We start from the raw sequence: 26,367 nt of genomic DNA, 5'->3' as shown, positions 1-26,367 counted from the left end.
TTGGCGCGGCCCGCAGCCTTGGCCACGGAAGGGAGGCTGGGGCGGCCCTCGCCGGAGCGCCCCGAGCCTGCACTAAACTACCCTCGATTCAGGCCTTCGGGCCTGCACGCTTGACCTCGACAGCTACCCTCCGCCCAGTGTGGACCGGCGACCAGCCTCGGCCACCCCAACTCCGGGCCCCACTTAGGGACTCCTCGACCGCTTGGCACCGGCAGCCAAGGACCCGCCGGCCCGTGACGGGAGCCTGGTCCCGGTTCCAACGCCGCCGCTGGCCTCGAGCTCCGGACCACGAGCTGCGCCCTCAGTGGGCGGGACACTGCCGGGCCTCAGCCCGCGCCGCACGACCGGGGAGACCCGCGGACGCCGGCGTGCCCCAGCCCGGGCGACCGTGCTCTCGGTGTCCGCCCGCCGGGACCCCCGAGCTCGCGGCACAGGGAGCTAGCGTCCGTCCCGAGGGCACGGCCTGCAGTGGCCAGAGCCGCCCCCAACCTCGACCCTCGACAGCGGCGGGCGGCGCGGACGCCGGGGGCTGCGGAACGGCCGTGCCATGACGGCCGAGAGCGGGCCACCGCCGCCGCCGCCGCCGCCGCCGCCGCAGCCCGAGGCGCTGGCGGCCGTGAAGGAGGAGCGCGGCGAGGCGGCAGGGGCCGGGGTCCCCAGCGAGGCTGCGGGCCGCGGCGCGGGCGGGCGGCGGCGCAAGCGCCCCCTGCAGCGCGGGAAGCCGCCCTACAGCTACATCGCGCTCATTGCCATGGCCATCGCGCACGCGCCCGAGCGCCGCCTCACGCTGGGCGGCATCTACAAGTTCATCACCGAGCGCTTCCCCTTCTACCGCGACAACCCCAAAAAGTGGCAGAACAGCATCCGCCACAACCTCACGCTCAACGACTGCTTCCTCAAGATCCCGCGCGAGGCCGGCCGCCCCGGCAAGGGCAACTACTGGGCGCTGGACCCCAACGCCGAGGACATGTTCGAGAGCGGCAGCTTCCTGCGCCGCCGCAAGCGCTTCAAGCGCTCGGACCTGTCCACCTACCCGGCCTACATGCACGACGCGGCGGCCGCCGCAGCCGCTGCGGCAGCCGCCGCCGCTGCCGCGATCTTCCCCGGCGCGGTGCCCGCCGCGCGCGCGCCCTACCCGGGAGCCGTCTACGCCGGCTACGCGCCGCCGTCGCTCGCCGCGCCGCCTCCTGTCTACTACCCCGCCGCGTCGCCGGGCCCGTGCCGAGTCTTCGGCCTGGTTCCTGAGCGGCCGCTCAGCCCGGATCTGGGCCCCGCGCCATCGGGGCCGGGTGGCTCCTGCGCCTTCGCCTCCGCCGGCGCCCCCTCCACTACCACCGGCTACCAGCCCGCTGGCTGCTCCGGGGCTCGGCCTGCCAACCCCTCGGCCTATACGGCCGCCTACGCAGGCCCCGACGGCGCGTACCCGCAGGGAGCGGGCGGGGCGCTCTTTGCGGCGGCGGGCCGCCTGGCGGGACCCGCTTCGCCCCCCGCGGGTGGCAGCGGCGGTGGCGTGGAGACCGCAGTGGACTTCTACGGGCGCTCATCGCCTGGCCAGTTCGGAGCGCTGGGGCCTTGCTACAATCCTGGGGGGCAGCTCGGAGCGGGCGGCGGAGGCGCCTACCATGCGCGCCATGCCGCGGCCTATCCCGGCGGGGTGGATCGGTTCGTGTCCGCGATGTGAGCCGAGCGTGAGGGCCAGAACGCACAGATACTTCGGCAGCCCACACGAACTGACTTTCCCCGAGACCCGAGGACAGGAATGGAGAGAGGACCTGAACTGGGGAGCGCGTGGCGGGCGCACCGCCTCCACGTCCGGTTTGCTTTGTGAACCGCGAGGAGCGGAGAGGCAGCTGCCACGTGGGGACTGACACCAGGAACCCTCGATGGGACGAAGCCGCACGGGACACGCCCTTTGGCCTTGCATTACAGGGGAAGCGCCTGGTGGCTACACCAGCGTCCGCGATCCGAATTGGGAATCACTTGGCTTCCCGATACCCGGTGTTGCTCGAAACTTGGGCCTTTGGTTACTGCAATAAAGGGCGCCGACAGCTCCTTTCTTCTTAAAGTGAGGAGGACAAAGGTGCAAAAGAAGTAGCCCCCACCCCCGTTTTTTAATGGGAGAAAATCCGCCCGGTTGACATGGGCTCATTTTCCTTGCCTCCCAGAACCTGCAGACCCGGCTCTGGTTCTGAACTGTGCCCCAGCTCCGCAGGTGGCCAGGACCCTCAGCCCCTCTGCCACACAACCGCGTTGTGGGGTCCCACTCTCCCCCACGTTCTCCTTAAGGCTCCCTCATCTCGGCTGCTCCCCTCCGCCCCCGCCTATTTGTGGGCCACCCAGAGCGTAAACCCCGGTCCAGGAAATTGGAACCACACTGGTAGCAAGGGTCTAACCTAGGATTAGCTCCAGGCAGTGATCATGTCATAATTTATTGAGTCTTGTAGTAGGATGTTCTGGTCATCCCACGGCTGTAGCCACCCAGTCTTAAACCGGGCTTTCTGGGGAGGCAGGTGGAAATACGTGCACCCATCCACTGCCCGCTGTTTGCTGTTCGACAAGCAACCCCACCCTGATACCGAATTAGTTCAAGACGAGAGGTCTCAGGGGAGCCAGCAGGTGCTGTTTCCAGTAGTTGGGGCTGGCTCTTCCATGGCTGGTACCCTCTGCACTCTTCCCAGGCCAGAGAGGGAGAGAGAGAGGTGCTTACCTGGGGCAGGCAGTGAAGGAAGCTTTAGAAACAAACCTGAATTCTTAACTCCATTTTGAATCTTGTCTGAGCAGCAGATGCACCCAAAGCAGAGACAGTGAGCAGCTCTCCCACCTTCCTCTTGAGAAATCTTGGAACTTTCGGTTCTGGAGTGGAAATGTCCAGCATTAGGTATTTCAGAGGCTCCACTTGCAGTCTTGCGGTCAACCTAAGTGTTCGGGTGAACCGTTTTCTTAAAAACCCATGAGCAAGTGAGTTCTGTTCAGAGAAACTCGGCCCCTCTTGGCCTGGTTAAGTAGATGGGGAAGACCGAGTGGGGTTGTGGACAAGAAGATGGCGTAAAACCCATCTTTTTCAGTTTTCTATTTTGGGGACTGCACTATCCTGTTCACAAAAACAGGAGAACTTATTCAGCCCAGGCGGGGATTTTTCCGACAGAAATACATTGCAGACCACATATGCAATTTTAAATTTTCTAGTATCCATGTTAAGGTAGTAAGAAGAAAAAGATGAGGTTAATTTTAATAATATATTTAACTCAAAATACCCAAAAATACTATCGTTTCAAGGTAGAGTCAACATAAAAATGGTTGAGCTGTTTCACCCTTTTTTCCATAGTAAGTCTTCCAGATTTGGGGTGTATCTTGCCCTCACGGCTTATCTAAATTTGAACTGGCCCCACACCTGCTGAGCAGCCGCCTTGAGAGGCTGGCTAGTGTGTTCGCAGCGCTGGGCCCTGTGCAGTCCTTTCTGGCTTTGAGGGTGGTGAGTGACCCTATGGAGGTGAGAGGCATCCGGAGCACTGCTGTTGCCTTCCTGCGCCCAGGGTCCGGAGCCAAGCCTGTGACCTGGAAAAATTGGGGGTGTTGGGCCTCCCTCCTCCCCCTGGAGTCCCTTCCAGGTGTGAAATTCAAGGGTGCCGCCTGGGCAGCTGGAAAAGTGACCCTCGCAGGTGGAGAGACCCCAGAGCCCGACACAGAGTTTTCCACCCCAGAGAGCTGTCTTTGGCTGCGCGGCGCAGGCCTGGGTTTGCCCCTAAGATAGCGCGGAAGTCGAGCCTTTGTGTCTGAATTGCCAAGTGCGGGGCTTTGCCAGTTCCCGCGAGCCGAAGCCAGTGCCTTCCCGCATAACCTCGTTCGCGGAAAAGGAAATTCGTGACTGCTACCTCAGAGGGTCCTCCTGCAGTCCAAGCAGAGAAGTGACAGGAGGGCAGAGGGACTCTAACATAAACAAACACTGCCCGGTCACGAAGCGGCCTGGAGCGACGCGAGGAAACCCGGGGACCCGGAGAGACCGGGTGGGAAAGAGCCGCCGTCTTCGCCCCCACCCTGCCGGCTGGCTCGCGCCAAAGGTGAGGCTGTGACAGCGGCGAAGGCAGCGTCGGCGGAGAGAGCGGCGCGCCACGAAGGACCTGGGGCTGCACGGCGACGGCCCGGGGAGGGGGGGAGGGACCCGGGCGCTCGTGGGGCGCTGGCGACCGAGCGATGGCCTTCTGGGTCTTCCGCGGGCCGGACGGGGCCCGGCGCCGCGCGGGGAGCGAGCGCCTCCGAGGCAGCGCGCACCGCTCGGGACTTCCACTGCAGCGGGCGCCGGGCGGACGGTGCAGCCCGCGGGGCTCCGCGCGTCCTGGGGACGCCCCAGCTCCAGGAATCCCCGAACAGTGGGCCCTCACAGCTTCTTCTTCTTCCTTTTTTTTTTTTTTTTTTCCTCTTCTTGTTTCGAACACCGACAAATCGCCGGCCCTTCTCGGGTGCTGCACCCTCAGCGTCGTGTGCAGGCGCCCCCGGGCGCGGGTAATTAGATGCGTTCTTCCCTAATTGCCCAAGGCTCGTTAGAATTCGCCCCAGAGCCCTAACATTTATTTTCTTTCAAATTAACTTTGCTTTGCAATTAAGCTTAGGAAACCAGCAACAAAAGCAGACTTGGCCCGAGGTCGTTTACTACGAAAACGGATTAAGGCAGCCGCGCTCCTCGGGCTTAAGGGGGAAAGATTCCTACGGCCGGCGTTTCGAGGGGGAGCGTCCCGACCTCGGGGGCGAGCTGCGGCGAGGAGCGCACGGCCGTGGCTGGCGCTGGCGGCGGCGGCGAGCTCCATGGCCCGCGGACCCTCTCCCAGGCGAGCGCGGGGCGCTGACTGCGGGACGGCCAGAGCCGAACCCCGGACGCGACGCCGTTGCACGTGGCGCGGTTGCCCATGCACCCCCGTCATCTCGTTTACCAAGCACTTCCTGAGAATATTCTGTTATTAAACTTCTTTCTTACTAAAAAAAAAAAAAATCAGTTCGTGTTCACTTTGTCGTGTGTGTGTGTGTGTGTGTGTGTTTAAATACAGGCAAGAGAAAGAGGGAGGGGCTGGAGGAAAGGAGGCAGGAAGAAAAATTAACGAAAATCCAAGAACCCCTGGCTGTCTCAGAGGAAGCACAGACAACAGTCAGTGAATAGCATTTCTGGATTTTGTTTTTGTTTGTTTTTACATGGCACAGGAGGTCTGAGTCGACTTTGTTGCTGAATTGCTGTGTTTTTGTTTAAAACATATATTGGAGAGAGAGAAAAATCTTCCATCCGCTGGTTCACTCCGCAAACGGCCGCAGCAGCCAGAGCTGAGCCAGGCTGAAACCAGGAGCCAGGAACCCCATCCTGATCTCCCACGTGAGTGCCAGGGGTCCCAGCACTTGGGCCAGCATCCACTGCCTTCCCAGATGTTTTAGCTGAAAGCTGAATCAGAAGTGGAGCAGCAGGAATATGAATTAATGTTCTGATAGGGGATGCCGGCTTCGGAATCAGTAGCTTAACCCACTGGGCCACGGCACCGGCCCTGCTGTGAGGCTTTGAACAAGTTCCTTCCACTGGAAGGCTTTGGCTTTAGCTTTTCCGTCTCCAAAACTAGATGCAGGCCCCTTCCACACTCACGTTCTTACTGCCAGCATTGTGGGGCAGCACACACTTCTTGCAAGGGCCAGGAGAGGCTTAGAGCCGGGTGTGTGTGTGTGTGTGTGTGTGTACCTTTCCTGCTGTTTCGCACAAAAGCCTGAGGTCTGTCTGCATCGCCGTGCCCTGGGAGCTTGCTAGAAATGCAGAATCTCAGGTCCCACTGCAGATCTGCAGGGTTGCAACCTGCCCCTCAACAAGCCCTTCGAGTGATTCGTATGCAAAAAGGCAGACACTTGAGAACATATTTATATATATTATAATGTAATATTTATATTGTCGGGAGCAGAGACCCTGGACTAACTTCCAGCAGCCTCCTGCCTCTGGCCAAGATCCCTAACCTGCACTACAGCGCAACCTTGCGGCTCTGGCTACAGAGAGGAGAGGGGGCGGGGCTGCAAGGGACAGGGCTGGGCTGGACTGGAGCATAGCTCCTCCTGCCTTGGGTGTGCTTCCTGAGCCCTGGCCCTTGCAATGCATCCAGCCCTTTGGTGACTGACAGTGACATTCAACACAAGTATATCTGACAGCATCTTGAAAGCTGGGGTGCCAGTTAGAGCCATGGCAGGAGGCCAACTCCTGACTCCCAGCCAAGACACTTTGGGGACCCTGGGTTCTGGTCTCTGCAGCCTCCCTAAGCACCAGTCATTTGCCCAAGAAGGGGATAAAATCTACCCCTGACCCCTCAACTCCAGCAGCCCCTCGGCTGGGATAGTCGAGGACTTAGGAGGGAAGCAAATCTTTCTTTTCAACCCAATGCCCAGCAGGAAGGGGCCCCAGAGTTCACTGAGATGCTCAGGTAGCAAGCTCAGGGGCCCCCGGTGCCCTAAGGAGTGCTCTTCTGCTCAGAAGCCTTTCTGGAGAACTTGGGTTTCTGTCCTCATCCTGTTTCCGAGAAGTGCTGACTCCTGGGTGAGCGGCTGGCATGCCAGATAGCTGGGAAAAAATATCCTTGACGTAAAGCAATTCAGACTGGGGCATGTACCATGCAGGATTGGCGGGGGCCCAGATTGGGGCAGTGCTGTTCCCAGGATTCCATTGCAACACACCGGGAACACCAGGACTCTCATCTGGTGCTCGCCTGAGTGCTCAGGAGTGTGTGCAGAGCTTCTGCAGCATCAAAGAAGGCACTTGTGACTTGTGAAGACCAGAAAGCCGAGAGTCCAAGCTGGACCAGAGCCTAGTGCTCCTCCAAGGAAGCCTGCCTCACATTATCATCTCAATAAAAGGCAACTTGGAAGGAGAAGTGGAGAGCTGGGGGTGGGGTAAAGGTGGGGCTTGGGGGTAGGGTGCACCCGGAGGGACTTCCCGTTTAGGGTTTCCATTGTATGGATAGGCAAACTGAGCCAGCAGCTGATTGAGTAAGTAGCTTTGAATTGGGGCGGAGGCGGGGGGGGGGGGGGGGGGCGGGCAGCGCTGTGTCCTAGTGGGTAAAGCTGCCACCTACAGTACCCACATCCCAATGGGCACCGGTTCTAGTCCCAGCTGCTCCACTTCTGAATCAGCTCTCTATTATGGCCTGGGAAAGCAGTAGAAGATGACCCAAGTCCTTGGGCCCCTACACCCACGTGGGAGACCCGGAAGAAGCTCCTGGCTCCTGGCCTCAGATCAGTGCAGCTCCGGCCGTTTTGGCCATCTGGGGAGTGAACCAGCAAATGGAAGACTCTCTCTTTCTCTCTGCCTTTCCTTCTCACTGTGTAACTCTGACTTTCAAGTAAATAAATAAATCTTTTTTTAATTTAATGAATATAAATTTCCAAAGTACAGCTTATGGATTACAATGGCTTTCTCCCCCCCCCCCATAACTTCCCTCCCCCACCATAAATCTTTTTTTTAAAAAATGAATTACCTGGGGGACAGCCATGCAGTTAGGCTTCTCAAGCCAAGTTGAGCAGTGGACAAAAGAAAAAATAGGGCTGGGGGTGATAGAGACCCTTAATGAGCTTGGTGCCCTCCTCTCCCTGCCTGGGGCAAGGCCGCTGGAGTGGCCCCTGCTGCCTGGTCTCAGGAGAGAAAGACTGTCTGCTCCCTGTGGAGCACCCTGGGCCCCTCTGCTGCCTCCTCACCTCCTCTGCTGAGAGCCCAGGCTCAGATTCCCAGCTCAGGCTAGAAGGGCTGACCACGCACAGAAGCACACAGGGATCAGCTGTCAGCCCCTCCCAGGGAGAGGGAGGCATTGGGAAGTCTGAATCAGTGTGGCTCTCAGCCTTGGTGCAGAGCACTGCTTATCTTGCTATCTGAGAACCCGGGCGGCTTCTCGAGGGTGTGGGCAGAGCAGAGCCCAGCTATGGTTTCTCAGGCTTGGAGGCGTTCAGCCACCGAGGGACCAAGTGTGAGAGCCACTGCCCTGTGGGGCTTCACTCCTGCCTCTGCGCTCAGCCTCCTGGGGGCGCCTGCCTCCCTCCTCCATTCTCCTCCCACTGCCAGCTTGCCTTCCTGAAGCTCCATACCCGTCCACTTTCTATGGCAGAAAGCACCAATTCCTCACCTGGCTCTCGGAACCCTCTTTGAGCCCTATGCCAACCCCTTCCTGGCTGTATCTCCTGTAGCTCTCCTTCCTGCACCCCCAGGCTCCAGCCAACACACCATTCGCTGTCCCCCAGATATCCCAATGCATTCCCATTGCCATGAATTTGCTTGGACCACTCCCTCTCCAGGAACCACCTACCTCCAAGGCCACCATTGTCTGTCTGCAGCCTCCCAACAGGGCTCCCTGCTTCCTGGCACCACAATCTTGCTGTTCTCATCTTCCCTGTCAGATGCACTTGAAGAAAAAACAGTGCCATGGCCCATCCCATGTGGGTGCTAGTTGGAGTCCCTGCTGCTCCACTTTCAATTCAGCTCCCTGCTAATGTACCTGGGAAAGCAGCAGAGGATTGCAGCAGAGGATTGCTCAAGTGCTTGGGTCCCTGCACCCATGTGGGAGACCAGAGGAAGCTCATGGTTCCAGGCTTTGGCTTTGCCCAGTCCTGGCTGTCATTTCAGGAGTGAACCAGCAGATGGAAGATCTCTCTCTCTTTCTCTCCCTCTCTCTCTCTCTCCCCCCTGCCTCCCTTCCTCTCCCTCTCTGCCTCTCATTCTCTCTTTAAAAAAGAAAGAACAGTGTCCTCCCTCCCATGAGGACTGTGCATCATAGAGCTGGGGTGACCGGATGGACTGTTGAGGACAGTTGTCAAGTGGGCAACTCTGTCTAGGGATGAAACAATCTACCTTTTCTGGCATATTCCAGAAGGCTTGCCAGATACTATTAATTATGTGTTCAGCCATCTTCCCCTCCTGCTTTGCTCACAGTAACCCGATTTTGTTCACGTTACCTCTGGTCATGTGTTCTAAGATTCATCTGACCCCTTGGGGTCCCCAGGGAGAGAAATCTGGATTTATCTAAGAGAAATGCAAAGATCACTCCATTTAGAGATGGGCACAGGATACTTTCTGGGCTAATGAGATGTCCAGGAAAGTCTGCTTGGGACTTCTGGGGACACGTTTGCTCGTTCTTAAAAGGCAACAGGCAGTGAGAAACGGCCTATTTGCATCTAGGGTGTGGCTTGAGTGGGACACTTGGAAGTGTGGCAGCCATGCCTAACAGAACACAGCAGCCCTCCGAGGATGGCCAAGCAGAAAGGTGAGAGGGAGCTGCTCAAAAACTGGTGTAGCTGCCCACACTCACAGCGCTTTGCTGTGTGGTATGGCCCCTGGAATTCAAAGGATGCAAAAGGACTGAGAACATCAGCTATTTGGGATACCAATCCAGTGGTGGTATAGAGAATGAATTGATGTATGATGTTCCTTTGGAACTTCTTGCTGAAGCCCAGTCAAAAGATTTTCTGATTCCTTTCGGAAAAGCCAAAATAAAAAGCCAAAGGACACACATAACCGTGGTTGCCCATTCGAGACTTGTGGGTCACTGTTCAGAAGCTGGGACAGTGTTTTCTAAAGAGGGAGTTGAATGTGAGGTCACAGGTCTGCGTACCATCAGACCAACGGACGTTGAAGCCACAGAAGCCAGGGCCATGAAGACAAGTCATCTGGTAACGGTGGAAGGAGGCTGGCCACAGTTTGGAGATGGAGCTGAAAGTTGTACCAGTGTCATGGAAGGCCCTGCACTCAATGTCCGGGATGCACCTTGCTGTCTGTGTCACTGGTGCTGACCTGCCTCGGCCGTATACAGATTCTTGAAGACAACTATACCTCAGGTCAAAGACATCATACTTGCAATAAAGAAAACATTAGATATCTAATTTGGACCTGAAAATCTAGCCATTGAAATTTATTTAAATGCTTCTATCTGGATCGTACTGTGAGATCTCACTGTTCATAAAGTAATCTCTACGGCAACAACATGAGTTTTTGTACTGGGATCAAGTTTAAATATGTCTGCCTGCGGAAGTCTCCACCATGCTGCCCTAGACTCCTGTTTGCTTTTGTCCATTACAGTTGTCTTGTTCTTTGAATACATAGAAAATTTTACCCATTGTCACTAGGACAGATACAAATGTGGCAGTCTTAAAGATATATCCAAAATAAGCCGGCGCCGCGGCTCACTAGGCTAATCCTCCGCCTTGCGGCGCCGGCACACCGGGTTCTAGTCCCGGTCGGGGCACCGGATTCTGTCCCGGTTGCCCCTCTTCCAGGCCAGCTCTCTGCTGTGGCCAGGGAGTGCAGTGGAGGATGGCCCAAGTGCTTGGGCCCTGCACCCCATGGGAGACCAGGAGAAGCACCTGGCTCCTGCCATCAGATCAGCGCGGTGCGCCGGCCGTAGCGCGCCGTAGCGCGCCAACCGCGGCGGCCATTGGAGGGTGAACCAACGGCAAAGGAAGACCTTTCTCTCTGTCTCTCACTGTCCACTCTGCCTGTCAAAAAAAAAAAAAAAAGATATATCCAAAATAGATAACTTCTATGCATTAAATAAATGTATAATCTACACTTACTGTAGATTGTTTTGATAAGGAATAAGGAAATTCCTCTATGAAAAAAAAGGACAGGATTTCAGAAAGTATATGGAAAATGAAATTAAAAGATAAGTTTATTTTGGTGCAAAAAAAAATTTTTAAATGTATTTATTTGAAAGTCAAACCTACAGAGAGGGGTGGGGGAGAAACACAGAGAGAGATCTTCCATCCTTTGGTTCACTCCCCAGATGGCTGTAACAACCAGGGCTGAACCAGACCAAAACCAGGAACCAGGAGCTTCTTCCAGGTCTTCCATGTGGGTGCAGGGGCCCAAGCATTTGGGCCATCTTCCACAGCTTTTCCAGGCACCATTAGCAGGGAGCTGGATCAGAAATACAGCAGCCAGGACATGAACTGGCACCCACATGGGATGCCAACATTGGAGGCAATGGTTTGACATGCCATGCCATGCTGGCCCCTGTAAAAATTTTTTTGAAATCTAAGCAGTTTTCTCACAGTATGCATTTTCTGTGAACTTTTTAAAATTTAAATTTTTAAAAAAAATTTATTGGCGCCAGCCAGCACTGTGACATAGCAGGTAAAGCCACCGACTGAGGTACCTGCATCCCATATGGGAGCCGGTTCAAATCCCAGCTGCTTCACTTCTGATCCTGCTCTCTGCTATGGCCTAGGAAAGTAATGGAAGATGACCCAAGTCCTTGGGTCCCTGCACCCGAATGGGAGACCTGGAAGAAACTCCTGGCTCCTGGCTAGAACAGCTCTGGCCACTGTGTCCAATTGGGAGGTGAACCAGCAGATGGAAGACCTCTGTATCTCTCTGCCTCTGCCTCTCTGTAACTCTGCCTTTCAAATAAATAAATATTTTTAAAATGTATTTATTTATTTGAAAGGCAGAGTTACAGAGATGGGGGAGAGAGAAAGAGAGAGAGAGAGCTTTCATCCTCTGGATCATTCCCACAAATGGCTGCAACAGCCAGGACTGGGCCAGGCAGAAGCCAAGAGCCTGGAACTCCACCCAGGTCTCCCACGTGGGTGCAGGGGCCCAAGCACTTAGGCCATCTTCCACTGCTTTCCCAGACACATTAGCAGGGAGCTGGATCACAAGTGGAGCAGCCAGGACTCATATGGCATGCGGTATTAGCCCGCCATGACACAGTGCTGGCCCCTTCCATCAACTTTTTGAGGGCCCCTTGAGTGTTATCTCTTTGGATCTTCATCACAGTCCTGGGAAGCAGCAATTCTTGGCCAGTTTTTTGGTTGTTTTTTTTTTTTTTTTTTTTTTGCAGGTGAGGAACAGGTCCAGGAAGAGGAGGCAACCAGCCCAAGTTCATGTGACCTCTACATGGGAGGGACTGGCCCCCTGCGCCAATGATAGCAAGTCCACAGCAAGGAGAACCAGAAGTCTGAGGACTTTTCCTTCCTGGACGTGGGAATTGGGAGGTTTGCTGGTGTGGCCTGGAGCCACCGGAGCCTCCCTCGGGCCTGTGAGTGGGGCGGCTCCTCCACATGCCCCTGACTTACCCCCGTGGGGCATGTGAGGTGCACAGGCCATGTGTGAAGCGCATGGGGCTGGTTGCTTCAGATCCTACAAGGTACGATGCTAAAACACGAGTCTTCCCCCTGTGGGTCGGTGCCTCCTGTCACCCCACCCCGGCACCTCCCAGCTCCAGCCTGCGCGCATGGGTCCCACCACGGAGAAAGCTGCAGAAGCAGGCCCGTAGTTTACAGAACACCTGGGAGAGGCTGTGGGTAGCTGGGTCATTTCCAAATGGATTGCAGGAGAAAGCTAACAAAACAATCTGCAGGCTAAGCATCCCGGGAGCTCAGCCTGGAGACTGACAGCCTGGAATCCGGGAGCACAATGCACCGACCACAGCCGGGGGCGGGTCCTTCCTCCTTGTGGGAGGAGGGCTGACTCCCTTCCAGCAGGGGCCAGCCTGGGCCTGCCACGAGGCGAGCGGAGAGTGAAGCCCTATTACCGAAACAGCTTTTCCGCCCAAATCCCACATGAACAGCTTGCCCGAGACACTCCCGCAAGTTGGCCGCCCAGGGCAGGGGGTCCCGCCAGCCGCCTCGGGGATAGGCTTCCAGGCCAGGTTTGGAAGATCTCTTCCTTCACTCATTCCTCTGGAAGCCTGGGCTGCACCCACTGACCCCTGCAGACTCCACGCGTGGGAGAGAACCTGGAGGCCATGCTCGGTGACAGTCAAGTCTCACCTTGACGTTTTCCAAGAGGCTGCCAGCCTACCTTTGCGAGATAAGGGCTGGTCCCAAGCTTGGCTCTGATGCTTGGGCAAGCCACAGGCCCTACCAACTCCTCTAGGAAGTGGCACCTAGGAACGTGGGCACGGTGGGAGCATGTCTGAAACCAGGCCACCTGGCTCCCCACAGTGTCTCAGTAACAACCCCCTGTAAGAGAGCACCCCAGTTCCGAGAGACACTCGGGTAGAAATACCCAGGGCCTTGCCCCTGCACAGCTGTCCATCTTTGTGAGTGCCCTGGGATTGGTTCTTGCCTTCAGTGTCCTCATCTGTACAATGGGTAGATGTGTGTCTTAGTCCATTTGTCCATTTTGCTGTTGTTAGAACACTTGAGCCTGGGGGAGTTAAAAAGGAAACGTGTTCTGGGGGGCTGAGAAGTCTGAGCACACGGCACTGGCATCTGTGTGGCTCCTGGGGAGGGCCTCGTGCTGCTTGAATGGGTGGCAGGAAGCAGAAGGGCAAGCAGGCACAATGCAGAACAGGGGCCGTGCACTGCCACAGCCCCCTTTCATGTTCTTAACCCATCCACGCATAAGGGCTCTGCCCCCATGACTCAGAGACCTCCCAACACTACCTCAATGGCAATCAAATTTCAACAGGAGTTTCTGCAGTGACAAACCATATTGAAGCCAAAGCCGTGCACACGGTGGGGGCAATCAGATGGCCTCCAGTGTCCCTTTAGCCTGGCGTTTCATCAATGCCAGCCTTCCTCTCTGGATTCCCAGGAGGATCAACATGTTTGATAGCTTATGATTTTCAAACCATGTCGTCATCAAAAAAATCCCAAGTGAGTGAGATGAGGGCAGTTCTGCTACTGTCTTTGGAAACCCCACGGAGGCGCACCCAGCAGAGGGCAGAGCCCACACGGGACTTGTGCCTTGAGGCTCTGACCCAGGGCTCTCGGTACAAATGAGTGAATACAGAGTGCCTTGGTGATGTCCCCCATGGTGCCTGGCGCCGTGCCTTTTCTCCAGTACAGCAGAGCTAAGTGGTCTCATAGTCCGAAGCGTGAGAGACAGCTCCTGTCTTGGTTGCTCAGCTTGGGCCCAAGGGAGCTGTTTAGGTCTGTGACCCACACAGATCAGGGCCAAACCTCACCGGCTACTGAGAGCCACTGATAATGCCCAGGATGACTTGCGGCATGCCTGCCATGCTTTGGTTATATATGACAATGACATCATCCTGCTTGCCTTCTCTCTCACTCACTTGCTCTCCTTTGCTCACCCTAATGGAGCAGGCTGCCACAGTATAAGATGCTATATGGAGAGGCCCAGGGGGTAAGAACTCAAACTTTAGTCCAATATCCTGTGCACACCACCGACAGCCACGGGAGTACACTCACTTCCCAGCTGTGTCCTGCGAGCACTGTGGGTTAGCGAGGGACCCTGGAGCCTGGGACCCAGCGGGCCCGTGCCATGGCAGCTGTGCGTCATGAATGTTGAACTTGGAAAGCACTAGGCTCTGGGGTAATTTGTTCTGTGGCAGTAGATAGCTGACACACAGGGGCTCCCTCACATAAGCCACAGCCTCTGGTCAGGCTGCTCTTATCTGTGCAGATGCACGCATGTGTGTGTGTGCGCGCACACACACACGGGAACAGATGGTCTCTTCCCCCAGAGGTGGGAGATTTGGGTCCTTCTGCTAGGTCAGCAGAGACTTGTTGAGGGCACCCTAAGGCCTGGGGATCCCTGTGCACTCCTGACACTCAGGGGAGACAGAGACTGGGGGCCCTCCTGAGATGACAGAGGCAAAGGGGGACGTGGGAAGCTGAGCCCCAGGAGCCTCAGCTTAGAAGCCCTGGCCACCCAGCCAGGCACCCTGGGCATTTCATCCCCCCTGGGGAGAGGATCCAAGTTTCACAATATCCAAATCCACCTCGTCACCTGCGGCAATGACTGCGTGCCGTGTCAATAAATGCAGATTCAACTCACTCTCTCTTGGCCTTTAAGTTGGATGCTACCCTTAGAATTAACAGCTCCTAAGAGGAAGTGAGTAAAGGTGTTAGGACTTAAGCAAGAGGCTTGCGTTTTGAAACCCCAGCCAACCCCCATCTGGGCTGAGGTTTTCTCAGAATCCCGCCTGCGGCTTCTGCTCCCAGCTGCATTTGCGCACTGAGAGCAGTGGTGTTTCCAGACATGACAAGGGGAGTCCAGAAACAACCTGACCCCACAGCACGATTCTTCTGACTGTGCCAGAGAAAAACAAGGATCCGTTCTATTTCAAGTAGGGCTATGAATTTTTCCAAAGAAAGGAGGAAAGAAGCCACACAAAAGCCAGCTGAGGACGCCAGGATGGGTAGCAGCATGTTGCGAAAAGGTTTAGCCAGTGCTAAGCTCCCCATGAGTCAGGGGTGTCGTGGGGCTGCCATAATAATGTGTTTTATTTGAGGCTGCATTACAAGAAGCAGAGTGTCCAGGGTGAGGAGGTGATGGCTCTGTCCAACTTTGCCCTGTTTAGGATTGCCTGTAAGCATTGTATTTTTTTTTTAAAAAATTATTTATTTATTTGAAAGGCAGAGAGAGACGGAGACGGAGACAGAGACAGAGACATCTTCCATCTGCTGGTTCACTCCCCAAATGGCTGCAACTGCAGGAGTCGGGCTGATCTGAAGCCAGGAGCGTGGAGCTTCTTCTGGGTCTCCCACGTGGGTGCAGGGGCCCAAGCATCTCCTGCTGCTTTCCCAGGCCACAGCAGGAAGCTGGATCAGAAGTGGAGCAGCTCGGACTCAAAAGGGCGCCCACGTGGGATACTGGTGCTGCAGGCGGAGGCTTTACTCGGTTTGCCACAGTATTGGCCGAGCATATTTTCTAATGGGCACTTCTGCATAACTAGAATATGGGGATGCAGCAGGGCTACAACCTGAGCCCTGGAAGGAGCCGCTGGAAGAATGAGGTTGGAACAGCCTGCAGAGAGCCAGCCTGGGGCACACTGCCTTTCTTAAAGTCTCTGAGGAGTCTCCAGAGCAGAGAAAGTAGGACAAGGTAAGGGACACATTCAAAGGCAATTTAAAAAGTTCATACAAGGCGCCAGCATTGTGGTGAAATGGATTAAGCTGCTGCCTGCAATGCCAGCATCCCACATGGGCATCCATTGGAGTCCCGGCTATTCCACTTCCGATCCAGCTCCTTGCTAATGCACCTGGGAAGGCAACAGAGGAAGGTCCAAGTGCTTGGGCCCCTGTCACCCATGTGGTAGATTTGCAAGAAGCTCCTACCTCCTGGCTTCAGCCCGGCCCAGCCCCAGCCATTGCGGCCAATTATGGAGTGAACCAGTGAATGGAAGACCATTCTCTCTGCCTCTCCCTCTCTCTAACTCTCTCTTTCAAATAAATAAGAAATAAGTCTGGAAAAAAAAAAGAGTTCATGGAAAATGGAATTAAAAGATAAGTTTCTGGGCAGGCATTTGATGCTGTGGTTAAGACCCAGCTTGGGGGCCGGCGCCGCAGCTCACTAGGCTAATCCTCTGCCTGCGGTGCCAGCAACCTGGGTTCTGGCCCCGGTCTGGGTGTCGGATTCTGTCCCTGTTGCTCCTCTTCCAGTCCAGCTCTCTGCTGGGGCCCAGGAAGGCAGTGGAGGATGGCCCAAGTGCTTGGGCCCTGCACCCACATGGGAGACTGGGAGGAAGCACCTGGCTCCTGGCTTCGGATTGGCGCAGTGCACTGGCTGTGGTGGCCATTTGGGGGGGTGAACCAACGGAAAAGGAAGACCTTTCTCTCTGTCTCTCTCACTGTCTAATTCTGCCTGTCAAAAAAAAAAAAAAAAAAAAAAGACCCAGCTTGGGACACCTGCATCCTATATCAGAGTGCCTGGGTTCGAGTACCAGCTCTGCTTCATATTCCAGCTCCCTGCTCATGTGCACCCTGGGACACAGCAGGTGATGGCTCAAGTACTTGGGTCCCTGCCACCTACAGGGGAGCTGCTGTTGGAGTGCCTGGCCCCTGGCTTCTGGCCTAGCCCCAGTCCTGGCTATTGCATGCATTTAGGGAGCAAACCAGAAGATGGAAGATATCCCTCTCTCCTCCTTTCAAATAAATTTTTAAAATTTAAAGATAAGTTTATTTGAGGCAATTTTTTTTAAGATTTATTTATTTGAAAGGCACAGTTATAGAGAAAAAACGAGAGACAGAGAGAGAGAGAGAATCTTCCATTTGCTGGTTCACTTCCCAAATGGCCACAACAGCCAAGGCTGCACCAGGCCAAAATCAGGAGCCAGTAACCCCATCCAGGTCTCCCATGTGGAAGACAGAGACCCAGGTACTTGGGCCATCTTTTGGTGCTTTCCCAGAAGCATTATCAGGGAGTGGATCGGAAGTGGAACATCCAGGACTTGAACCAGTGCCTATATGGGATGCTGGCATCACAAGCTGTGGTTTAACCCACTGTGCTACAACGCTGGCCCCAGGCAAAAATATTTTTAAATTCATGCATAGCTTTTTCAAATACTAATTTTTCCATGAACTTTTTGAAGACTTTTTATTTGCATGGATTTCAAAATCAATGTGACTTGGCATCAGATGTCAGCTAATTAAAGGAAGTTGTGACCGGTGCCGTGGCTCAACAGGCTAATCCTCCGCCTTGCGGCGCCGGCACACCGGGTTCTAGTCCCGGTCGGGGCGCCGGATTCTGTCCTGGTCGCTCCTCTTCCTGTCCAGCTCTCTGCTGTGGCCCGGGAGGGCAGTGGAGGATGGCCCAAGTCCTTGGGCCCTGCACCCGCCTGGGAGACCAGGGGAAGCACCTGGCTCCTAGCTTCAGATCAGCATGATGCGCCGGCTGCAGCGCACCGGCGGCCATCGACAGCAAAAAGGAAGACCTTTCTCTCTGTCTCTCTCTTTCACTGTCCACTCTGCCTGTCAAAAAAAAAAAAAACACACACACAAATGAGTTGTTGGGGTGTGCTGTGGTACAGCAGGTTAAGCCTCTGCCTGCAACACTGGCATTCCACAGGATTATCAGCTGAAGTCCCAGCTGCTCCACTTCAGATCCAGCTCCCTGCTGATGCAGCTGGGAAAGCTCAAGTGCTTGAGCCCTGCCACCCATACAGGAGACCCAGCCAAAGTCCTTGGCTTCTGGCTTTGGCCTAGTCCAACCTTGGCTGTTGTGGCCACTTGAGGAGTGAACCAGTGAATGGAAAATTTCTTTTTTTTTAATTTTTTTAAAATTTATTTTATTTATTTAGTTGAAAGAATTACAGAGAAAGGTAGTGACAGAGATCTTCCATTTGCTGGTTCACTCCCCAAATGGCCTCAACAACAGGAGCATAGCTGATCTGAAGGCATTGGAGCAGCTGGGACTGAAACTGGCACACGTATGGGATGCTGACACTTCAGGCCAGAGCTTTAACCCACTGCACCACAGCACCAGTCCCACCCCCATCCCTTTCCCTCTCTCTGTAATTCTGCCTTTCAAATTAAAAAAATCTGTTAAAAATCATGAGTTGCTGAGTAGGCAAGAAGATTTTTAAAAGCGCACAGAGGGCCAAAATGAGATGAAATCAGGAATTCTGGGACTGGCACTGTGGCACAGTGGGTAAAGCTACTGCCTGTAGTTCCAGCATTCCATACGGCTGCTCCACTTCTGAATCAGCTCCCTGCTGATGCGCCTGGAAAAGCAGCAAAAGATGACCCAAGTGCTTGGGTCCCTGAATCCATGTGAGAGACCAGGAAGAAGCTCCCAGCTCCTGGCTTCAGCCTGGCCCAGCTCCGGCCGTTTTGGCCATTTGGAGAGTGAATCAGCAGATGAAGATTTCTCTCTCTCTCTCTCTCTCTCTCTCTCTCTCTAATAAGTAAATAAATCTTAAAAAGGGGGACGGCACTGTGGTGTAGTGGGTAAAGCCACCACCTACAGTGCTGGCATCCCATATGGGCGCTGGTTCAATTCCAGCTGCTCCACTTCTGATCCAGCTCTCTGCTATGGCCTGGGAAAGCAGAGGAAGATGGCCCAAGTCCTTGGCCCCTGCACCTATGTGGGAGACCCAGAAGAAGCTCCTGGCTCCTGGCTTCGGACTGGTGCAGCTCCAGCCATTGCAGCCAACTGGGGAGTGAACCAGTGGATGGAAGACCTCTCTATCTCTCTGCCTCTCCTCTCTCTCTGTGTAACTCTTTCAAATAAATAAATAAATCTTAAAAAAAAATCAGGAATTCTTAGAGATGAGCAAGCACTACTGACAGCTCTTTCCTGAGGGCATCAACCAAACCCCAGAGGTTCCCACTGTTTTGTAGGCTTTGTGAGGTGTGAGATTTGAGATAGAATAATCCAGGGCCTATTCAGGTGGAGAACAGACAAGGAGATTATACAAACGCTGGGATTCCCAAAGGTGTATATACTCAGAGTAGGGGTGGACAAAAACAAGTACACTTCCACTTTTTTTAAAGATTTATTTATTTATTTATTTATTTTGAAAGTCAGATTTACACAGAGAGAGGAGAGGCAGAGAGAGAGAGACAGAGAGAGAGGGGGAGAGAGAGAGAGACAGAGAGAGAGAGAGAGAGATGTCTTCCATCCAATGGTTCACTCCCCAGTTGGCCCCAATGGCCAGAGCTGCGCCGATCCAAAGCCAGGAGCCAGGAGCTTCTTCCCGGTCTCCCACATGGGTGCAGGAGCCCAAGGACTTGGGCCATCTTCTACTGCTTTCCCAGGCCATAGCAGAGAGCTGGATTGGAAGTGGAGCAGCCAGGACTAGAACCGGCACCCATATAGGATGCCAATGCTTCAGGCCAGGGCGTTAACCCACTGCTCCACAGCGCTGGCCCCACTTTCACTTTGAGATAGGAGATATTGCCTCAGATATCTCAGAGCTGAAAGAGTGGTAACCCCAAAATGCCAAAAGCATAGGCCAAAAGGCTCCCCCAAATCCTGCTTGCCCTACCCACATTAGCAGGAAAGGGGCAGCTTAGCAAGGCTAGAGAAAAGTTCTAAACAGCAGCCACTCTGCTCTTGCCAAATACCGCAGAAAACCCGTGACCCACACCACTGAGGGCCAGACAGGAGCCTGGCTGGACCCCGCACTGTGTGAGAAGTTCCATGATGGACCTGCAACATCAGCGACACTGTGCCCATCACCCTATGGCACAAGCAACCTCACTGATGTAAGGTAAGAACCTTGCAATGGGGGATTATCCTGCATGCTCTGTGTTTCCCTAAGTGAAATCCCCAATGTCCCTGTAAGAGAGAAGCAGAAGGAAATCTGACATGAGAAATCAGAAACGTGGGGCCGGCACTGTGGCGTAGTGAGCTAAGACTCCACCTGTGGCACTGGCATCCCATATGGATGCTGGGTCGAGTCCCGGCTGTTCCATTTCCAATCCAGCTCTGTGCTATGGCCTGGGAAAGCAGTGGAAGATGACCAACGTCCTTGGGCCTTTGCACCCACATGGGAGACGCAAAGGAAACTTCAGGCTCCTGGCTTTGGATTAGTCCAGCACCGGGAGTGAACCAGCAGATGGAAGACCTTTCTCCCTCTCTCTCTGCCTCTCTGTAACTCTGCCTTTCAAATAGATCTTTTAAAAAAGAAATCAGAGCTGTGAGGATGAACAGAGACTCAGGTGGTGCGGCCATCAGCAAAGGAACAGTAGTAAAAAGGTGGGGAACAGCTTCTCCCCAGGAGCCTCCCAGATGCACCAGCTTTGCCAGCACCTTCACCTCAGTCCGGTGAAACGACTTTGTATCTGACCTCCAGAACTCAGACAGTGCGGCTGATATTTTAGCACCTCTTGGAAATCAACATAGCCGTGTACAAGAAACTCACTTCAAATGTAACACTGCAGGCGAGCTGAAAGTAATATGATCAAAAATAGACAAGGGGCTTCAAAACATTTGTAGAAAATGGAATTTAAAAGTACAAATAGGGGCTAGTATTGTGGTACAGCAGGTTAAGCCACTGCCTATGATGTCAGCACCCCAAATCAATGCCAGTTTGAGTCCCAGCTGCTCCACTTCTGATCCAGTTCCCAGCTAAGGTGCCTGAGAAGCAGTGGAAGATGTCTCAAGTGCTTGGGCCCCTGCCACCCACATGGGAGATCCAGATGGAGTTACTGGCTCCTGGCTTCGTCCTGGACCACCCCCAGCTGTTGTGGCCACTTGGGGGGTGAACCAGCAGATGGAAAGTCTCATTCTCTCTCCCTGACTCTAACTCTGTCTTTCAAATAAATACTTTAAAAAAAAAAAAAGCAACTAAGAATAAAATCTTGGGGATGACATTGTGATATAACAGATTAAGCTAGCACTGCTTATGCACTTCCTGCTAATGCACTTGGGAAAGCAGTGGAAGGTGGCCCAAAAACTTGGGCTCTTGCCATCCACGTGGGAGACCTGGATGGAGTTCCTGGCTCCTGGCTTCAGCCTGGCCCAGCTCTGGCCATTGCAGCCATTTGGGGAATGAACTAGTGCAGGGAATATCTCTCTTTTTGTGTCTCTCCCTCTTTCCTTCTCTCTGTAATTTTGCCTTCAAAATAAATAAATAAAATCTTTAGAAAAAATAAACTTCAAAGGGCACCCATTTTTCTCCAGCTAATAATGTAAAAATATTGCATTGACATGGTTAAATTCCCAGGACCTCAGTTCTTTAGGGCAGGGCTAAATGGGTGGGATCATTGCTTACAAAAGTGTCTTGAAGTTGATCAAGCTTATGCTGAGAAGTAAAATTTTAATTTTTTTTTTTTGACAGGCAGAGTGGACAATGAGAGAGAGAGACAGAGAGAAAGGTCTTCCTTTGCCATTGGTTCACCCCCCAAAATGGCCGCCACGGCCAGTGCACTGCACTGATCCAAAGCCAGGAGCCAGGTGCTTCCTCCTGGTCTCCCATGGGGTGCAGGGCCCAAGCACTTGGGCCATCCTCCACTGCACTCCCGGGCCATAGCAGAGAGCTGGCCTGGAAGAGGAGCAACTGGGACAGAATCCGGCACTCCAACCAGGACTAGAACCTGGGGTGCCGGTGCCACAGGTGGAAGATTAGCCTATTGAGCTGCGGTGCCAGCCAAAATTTTAATTTTTTAAGATTTATTTATTTGAGAATCAGAGTTACAGAGAGGCAAAGGGAGACCGGGGGGTGGAGGGGAGCTTCCAACCACTGGTTCACTCCCCAAATGGCCACAATGGCTGTAGCTCTGCCGATCAAAAGCCAGGAGCCTAGAACTTCCAGGTTTCCCATGCGAATGCAGGGGCCCAAGGACTTGGGCCATCTTCTACTGCTTTCCCAGGCCATAGCAGAGAGCTGGATCGGAAGTGGAGCAGCCGGGACTCAAAGTGGCACCAATATGGGATGCCAGCACTGCAGGCGACGACTCTACCTGCTATACCCCAGAGCCGGCCCCTTATTTATTTATTTTTTAAAGATTGATTTATTTAGTTGAGAGGCAGAATTACAGACAGAGAGAGGGAGAGACAGAGAGAGGTCTTCTATCCGCTGGTTCACTCTCCCAGTGGCTGCAACAGCCGGAGCTGGGCCGATCTGAAGCCAGCAGCCAGGAGCTTCTTTTGGGTCTCCTATGTGGGTGCAGGGGCCCAAGGACTTAGGCCATCTACCGCTTTCCCAGGCACCCATTCTGGAACCACAGGTGGATGCTTAGCCTGCGTACAGTGCAGGTCCATGTAGATTCTTTTTAACATCAGCAAACAAAAAGAAGTCAGAAGGCACCAAATCAGGACTGCAAGGTGGAAATCTAATGCTTTCCCAACCAAACTCTTGCAAAATCGCCCTTGTTTGATGAGAGGGATGGGTAGGAGTCTTGTCAGGGTGGACAAGCACTCTGGGGTATTTTTCTGCTAAAGCTTTACTAACTTCCTCAAAATACTCTTATAATACAAGCAGATGTTATTCTTTGTCTCTCTACAAAGTTAACAAACAAAATGCCTTGAGCATCCCAAAAGCCCGTTGCCATGATTTTTGCTGCTGACCAGTCTGCCTTCGCTTTCACGGGACCATGTCCACCTCTTGGGTGTCACTGCTCTGATTCTGCTATGTTCAGGATCATACTGGCAAAACTACACTTCATTTCCTTTTAAGAAATCTTCAGGGGACTGGCGTTATGGCGCAGCAGGTTAAGCCACTGCCTCTGAGGCCATCATTCCATATGGGTGCCGGTTTGAGTCCCACTGAACTATTTCCAGTGCAGTTCCTCGCTAATGTGCCTGGGAAAGTAGCAGAAGATGGCCCAAGTCCTTGGGCCCCTGCCACTCACACGGAAGACCTAGACAGAGCTTCAGGCTCCTGGCTCCTTCCAGGTCCAGCCCTGGCTATTGCAGCCATTTGGGTAATGAAAGTGGATGGAAGATTCTCATCCTCTCTCTCCCTCTCGCTCTCGTTCTAGCTCTCCGCTTTTCAAATAAATAAATCTTTTTTAAAAAAAGAGAGAAATCAAGCCGGCACCACGGCTCACTAGGCTAATCCTCCTCCTGTGGTGCCGGCACACCGGGTTCTAGTCCCGGTCGGGGCGCCAGATTCTGTCCCGGTTGCCCCTCTTCCAGGCCAGCTCTCTGCTGTGGCCCGGGGAGGCAGTGGAGGATGGCCCAGGTCCTTGGGCTCTGCACCCGTATGGGAGACCAGGAGGAAGCACCTGGCTCCTGGCTTCGGATCAGCGCAGCACCGCCAGGCGTAGCGGCCACTTGGAGGGATGAACTAATGGAAAAAGGAAGACCTTTCTCTCTGTCTCTCTCTCTCTCTCACTGTCTAACTCTGCATGTCCAAAAGAGAGAGAGAGAGAGAGAGAGAGATCTGTAGGATCTTGATCTCATTTATTTAAAATTTCTACTGAAAACTCTGTTCTCTGCAGCTGAGCTGGGCACAATAGTTTTGGCACCCACTGAGCCACAAGTTCGTCCCATTTGCATTTTTTAGTTAGAATTGTCTATTCTGAACCACTCAAGGCATCTACAGTGTTTGACTGTTGTTTCTGCTGTTAATCATTGGTCCTCTTCAATGAGAGCACAAAAGTAATTTTTCTTCATAGATCGATGTGGATGGTTTGCCACTGAGCTTCATCTTCAACATCATCTTGTTAAAATGAGTTGTCCATTTGTAAACTGCTGGATTCTTTGGGGGCACTGTCCCCATAAGCTTTTTTTTTTTTTTCAAGATTTATTTATTTATTTGAAAGGCAGAGTTACAGAGAGGCAGAGAGAGAAGGAGAGGTCTTCCATCTGCTGGTTCACTCCCAAGGTGGCCACAATGACGGGACCTGGGCTGATCCAAAGCTAGGAGCCAGGAGCTTCTTCTGGGTCTCCCACATGGGTGCAGGGGCCCAAGGACCTGGGCCATCCTCCACTGCTTTCCCAGGCCATAGCAGAGAGCTGGATCAGAAGTGAGGCAGATGGGACCCAAACTGGTGCCCATATGGGATGCCAGTATTGCAGGCAGCGACTTTACCTGCTATGCCACAGCGCCGGCCCCCCTATAAACTACTTGTAAACATCAGTGACACAATCATTGTTTTATCCAAGCTGCACCCTCAGTCTGGTGTTTGTTCTTGCTTTGATCTGAGCAGAATTCATGTTATTCTGATAGGAGTTCTTTTCAAATTTGTCTTATTCTCCTCAAACTAGATCCTGTAAGATATGTTACAATAGTTTAATGCAAATTTATTGTTGGAACAAAAAATTTTGAAATACACGCATAGTTTTCCCACAATACTTATGTTCCATGACCTTGTTGAATATCCCTTGTATATAATGCAAACATTAATTAAAAGTAAATAGGAGAACTGTATTGGCCGGCGCCGTGGCTCAATAGGCTAATCCTCCGCCTGTGGCGCCAGCACACCAGGTTCTAGTCCCGGTTGGGTCACCGGATTCTGTCCAGTCGCCCCTCTTCCAGTCCAGCTCTCTGCTGTGGCCCGGGAGTGCAGTGCAGGATGGCCCAAGTGCTTGGGCCCTGCACCCCATGGGAGACCAGGAGAAGCAGCTGGCTCCTGGCTTCGGATCAGCGCAATGCGCCGGCCACAGTGTGCTGGCTGCAGCGGCCATTGGAGGGTGAACCAACGGTAAAGGAAGACCTTTCTGTCTCTCTCTCTCTCACTGTCCAAAAAGAACTGTATTAATATCAAATAAAGAAGACTTCAGAGCATAGAAACTTACTAGGAACAGTGAAGGACACCACACAACGATGAAAGGTGGACTCACCAAGTACGTGGTGTAACACCAAGCAACAATGCTATACAATCTGTGAAGCAAACACAACCCACACAGTTGAAAGGAGAAAGAGACAAGGTCACAGTTATGTGTGAAACTTCAATACTGAATCTCAACAACTGATCAACTAGACAGAAAATCAGCATGGAAATGGAAGAACTCAACAAACCATATTTAAAAAACACTGCAGCAGGGGCCAGTGCTGTGGCACAGTGGGTTAACGCCCTGGCCTGAAGTGTTGGCATCCCATATGGGCACCGGTTTAGTCCCGGCTGCTCCATTTGCGATGGTCCTGGCTGCTCCGTTTGCTATGGTCTGGGAAAGTCCTTGGGCCCCTGCACCTGTGTGGGAGACCTGGGGAACTTCCTGGCTTTAGATTAGTGCAGCTTTGGCTGCTGCAGCTATCTGGGGGGTGAACCAGTGGATGGAAGATCTCTCTCTCTCTCTCTCTCTCTCTCTACCTCTGCCTCTCTGTAACTCTGCCTTTCAAATAAATAAATAATTTTAAAAAGTGAAAGTGTGGAATAAGATATTCCATGCAAATGGAACACACACAAAAAAGCAAGAATAACTATAGTTACATCAGATAAAATGGATTTTAAGTCAAAAGTAGTAAAAAAAAAAAAAGAGAAGAACATTATATAATAATAAGGGGTTCGATCTAGTAAGAGAAAATAACAACTATAAGTATATATGCACCCAGTATTGGAGTATTCAAGTATGTAAATAAAATATTAATAGATCAGCTGGCGCCGCAGCTCACTAGGCTAATCCTCCGCCTTGCGGCGCCGGCACACCGGGTTCTAGTCCCGGTCGGGGCACCGATCCTGTCCCGGTTGCCCCTCTTCCAGGCCAGCTCTCTGCGTGGCCAGGGAGTGCAGTGGAGGATGGCCCAAGTGCTTGGGCCCTGCACCCCATGGGAGACCAGGAGAAGCACCTGGCTCCTGCCATCGGATCAGCGCGATGCGCAGGTCGCAGCGCGCCTACCGCAGCGGCCATTGGAGGGTGAACCAACGGCAAAAGGAAGACCTTTCTCTCTGTCTCTCTCTCTCACTATCCACTCTGCCTGTCAAAAAAAAAAAATATATATATATATATATTAATAGATCTAAAGGGAGAAAGAGACTGTGATACAACAACAATAAAGGACTTTAACACCCTACCTTAGAAATAAACAGCTCATTCAGACATAAAATCAACAAAGAAATAGCACAGTGAAATTATACAGTGGGTTAAGCTGGCATCCCATATGAATACCAGTCTAAGTCCCGGCTGATCCACTTACAATCCAGTTTCTTGCTAATGTGCCTGGGAAAGCAGCAGCAGATGGCCCAAGTACCTGGGTCCCCTGCCACCCATGTGGAAGATCTGGATGGAGTTGCTGGCTCCTGGCTTTGGCCTGGCCCAGGCCCAGCTGTTGTGGCCATTTGGGAAATAAAACA

At 53.3% G+C, this 26,367-nt stretch overlaps 1 protein-coding gene and 1 pseudogene across 1 annotated transcript; both read left to right on the top strand.

Annotated features, from left to right (window-relative positions):
* The first annotated feature begins 547 nt into the window (after positions 1–547).
* Positions 548–1,681, top strand: FOXE1 (forkhead box E1). The gene has a single exon (XM_062206958.1). The coding sequence runs from the start codon at positions 548–550 to the stop codon at positions 1,679–1,681; it is 1,134 nt and encodes a 377-aa protein (XP_062062942.1).
* A 7,560-nt stretch (positions 1,682–9,241) lies between these two features.
* LOC133770948 (pyruvate dehydrogenase E1 component subunit beta, mitochondrial-like) lies at positions 9,242–9,886 on the top strand (annotated as a pseudogene).
* The last annotated feature ends 16,481 nt before the right edge of the window (positions 9,887–26,367 follow it).

The sequence above is a fragment of the Lepus europaeus genome, chromosome 12 (genome assembly GCF_033115175.1).
Source record: "Lepus europaeus isolate LE1 chromosome 12, mLepTim1.pri, whole genome shotgun sequence".
In the NCBI taxonomy this organism is placed as follows: domain Eukaryota; kingdom Metazoa; phylum Chordata; class Mammalia; order Lagomorpha; family Leporidae; genus Lepus; species Lepus europaeus.
This window is presented reverse-complemented; position numbering and strand designations above follow the sequence as displayed.

Bases quoted from the DNA above. Each gene is read 5' to 3' on its own strand.
- FOXE1 (XM_062206958.1), top strand. From the start codon at position 548: ATGACGGCCGAGAGCGGGCCACCGCCGCCGCCGCCGCCGCCGCCGCCG.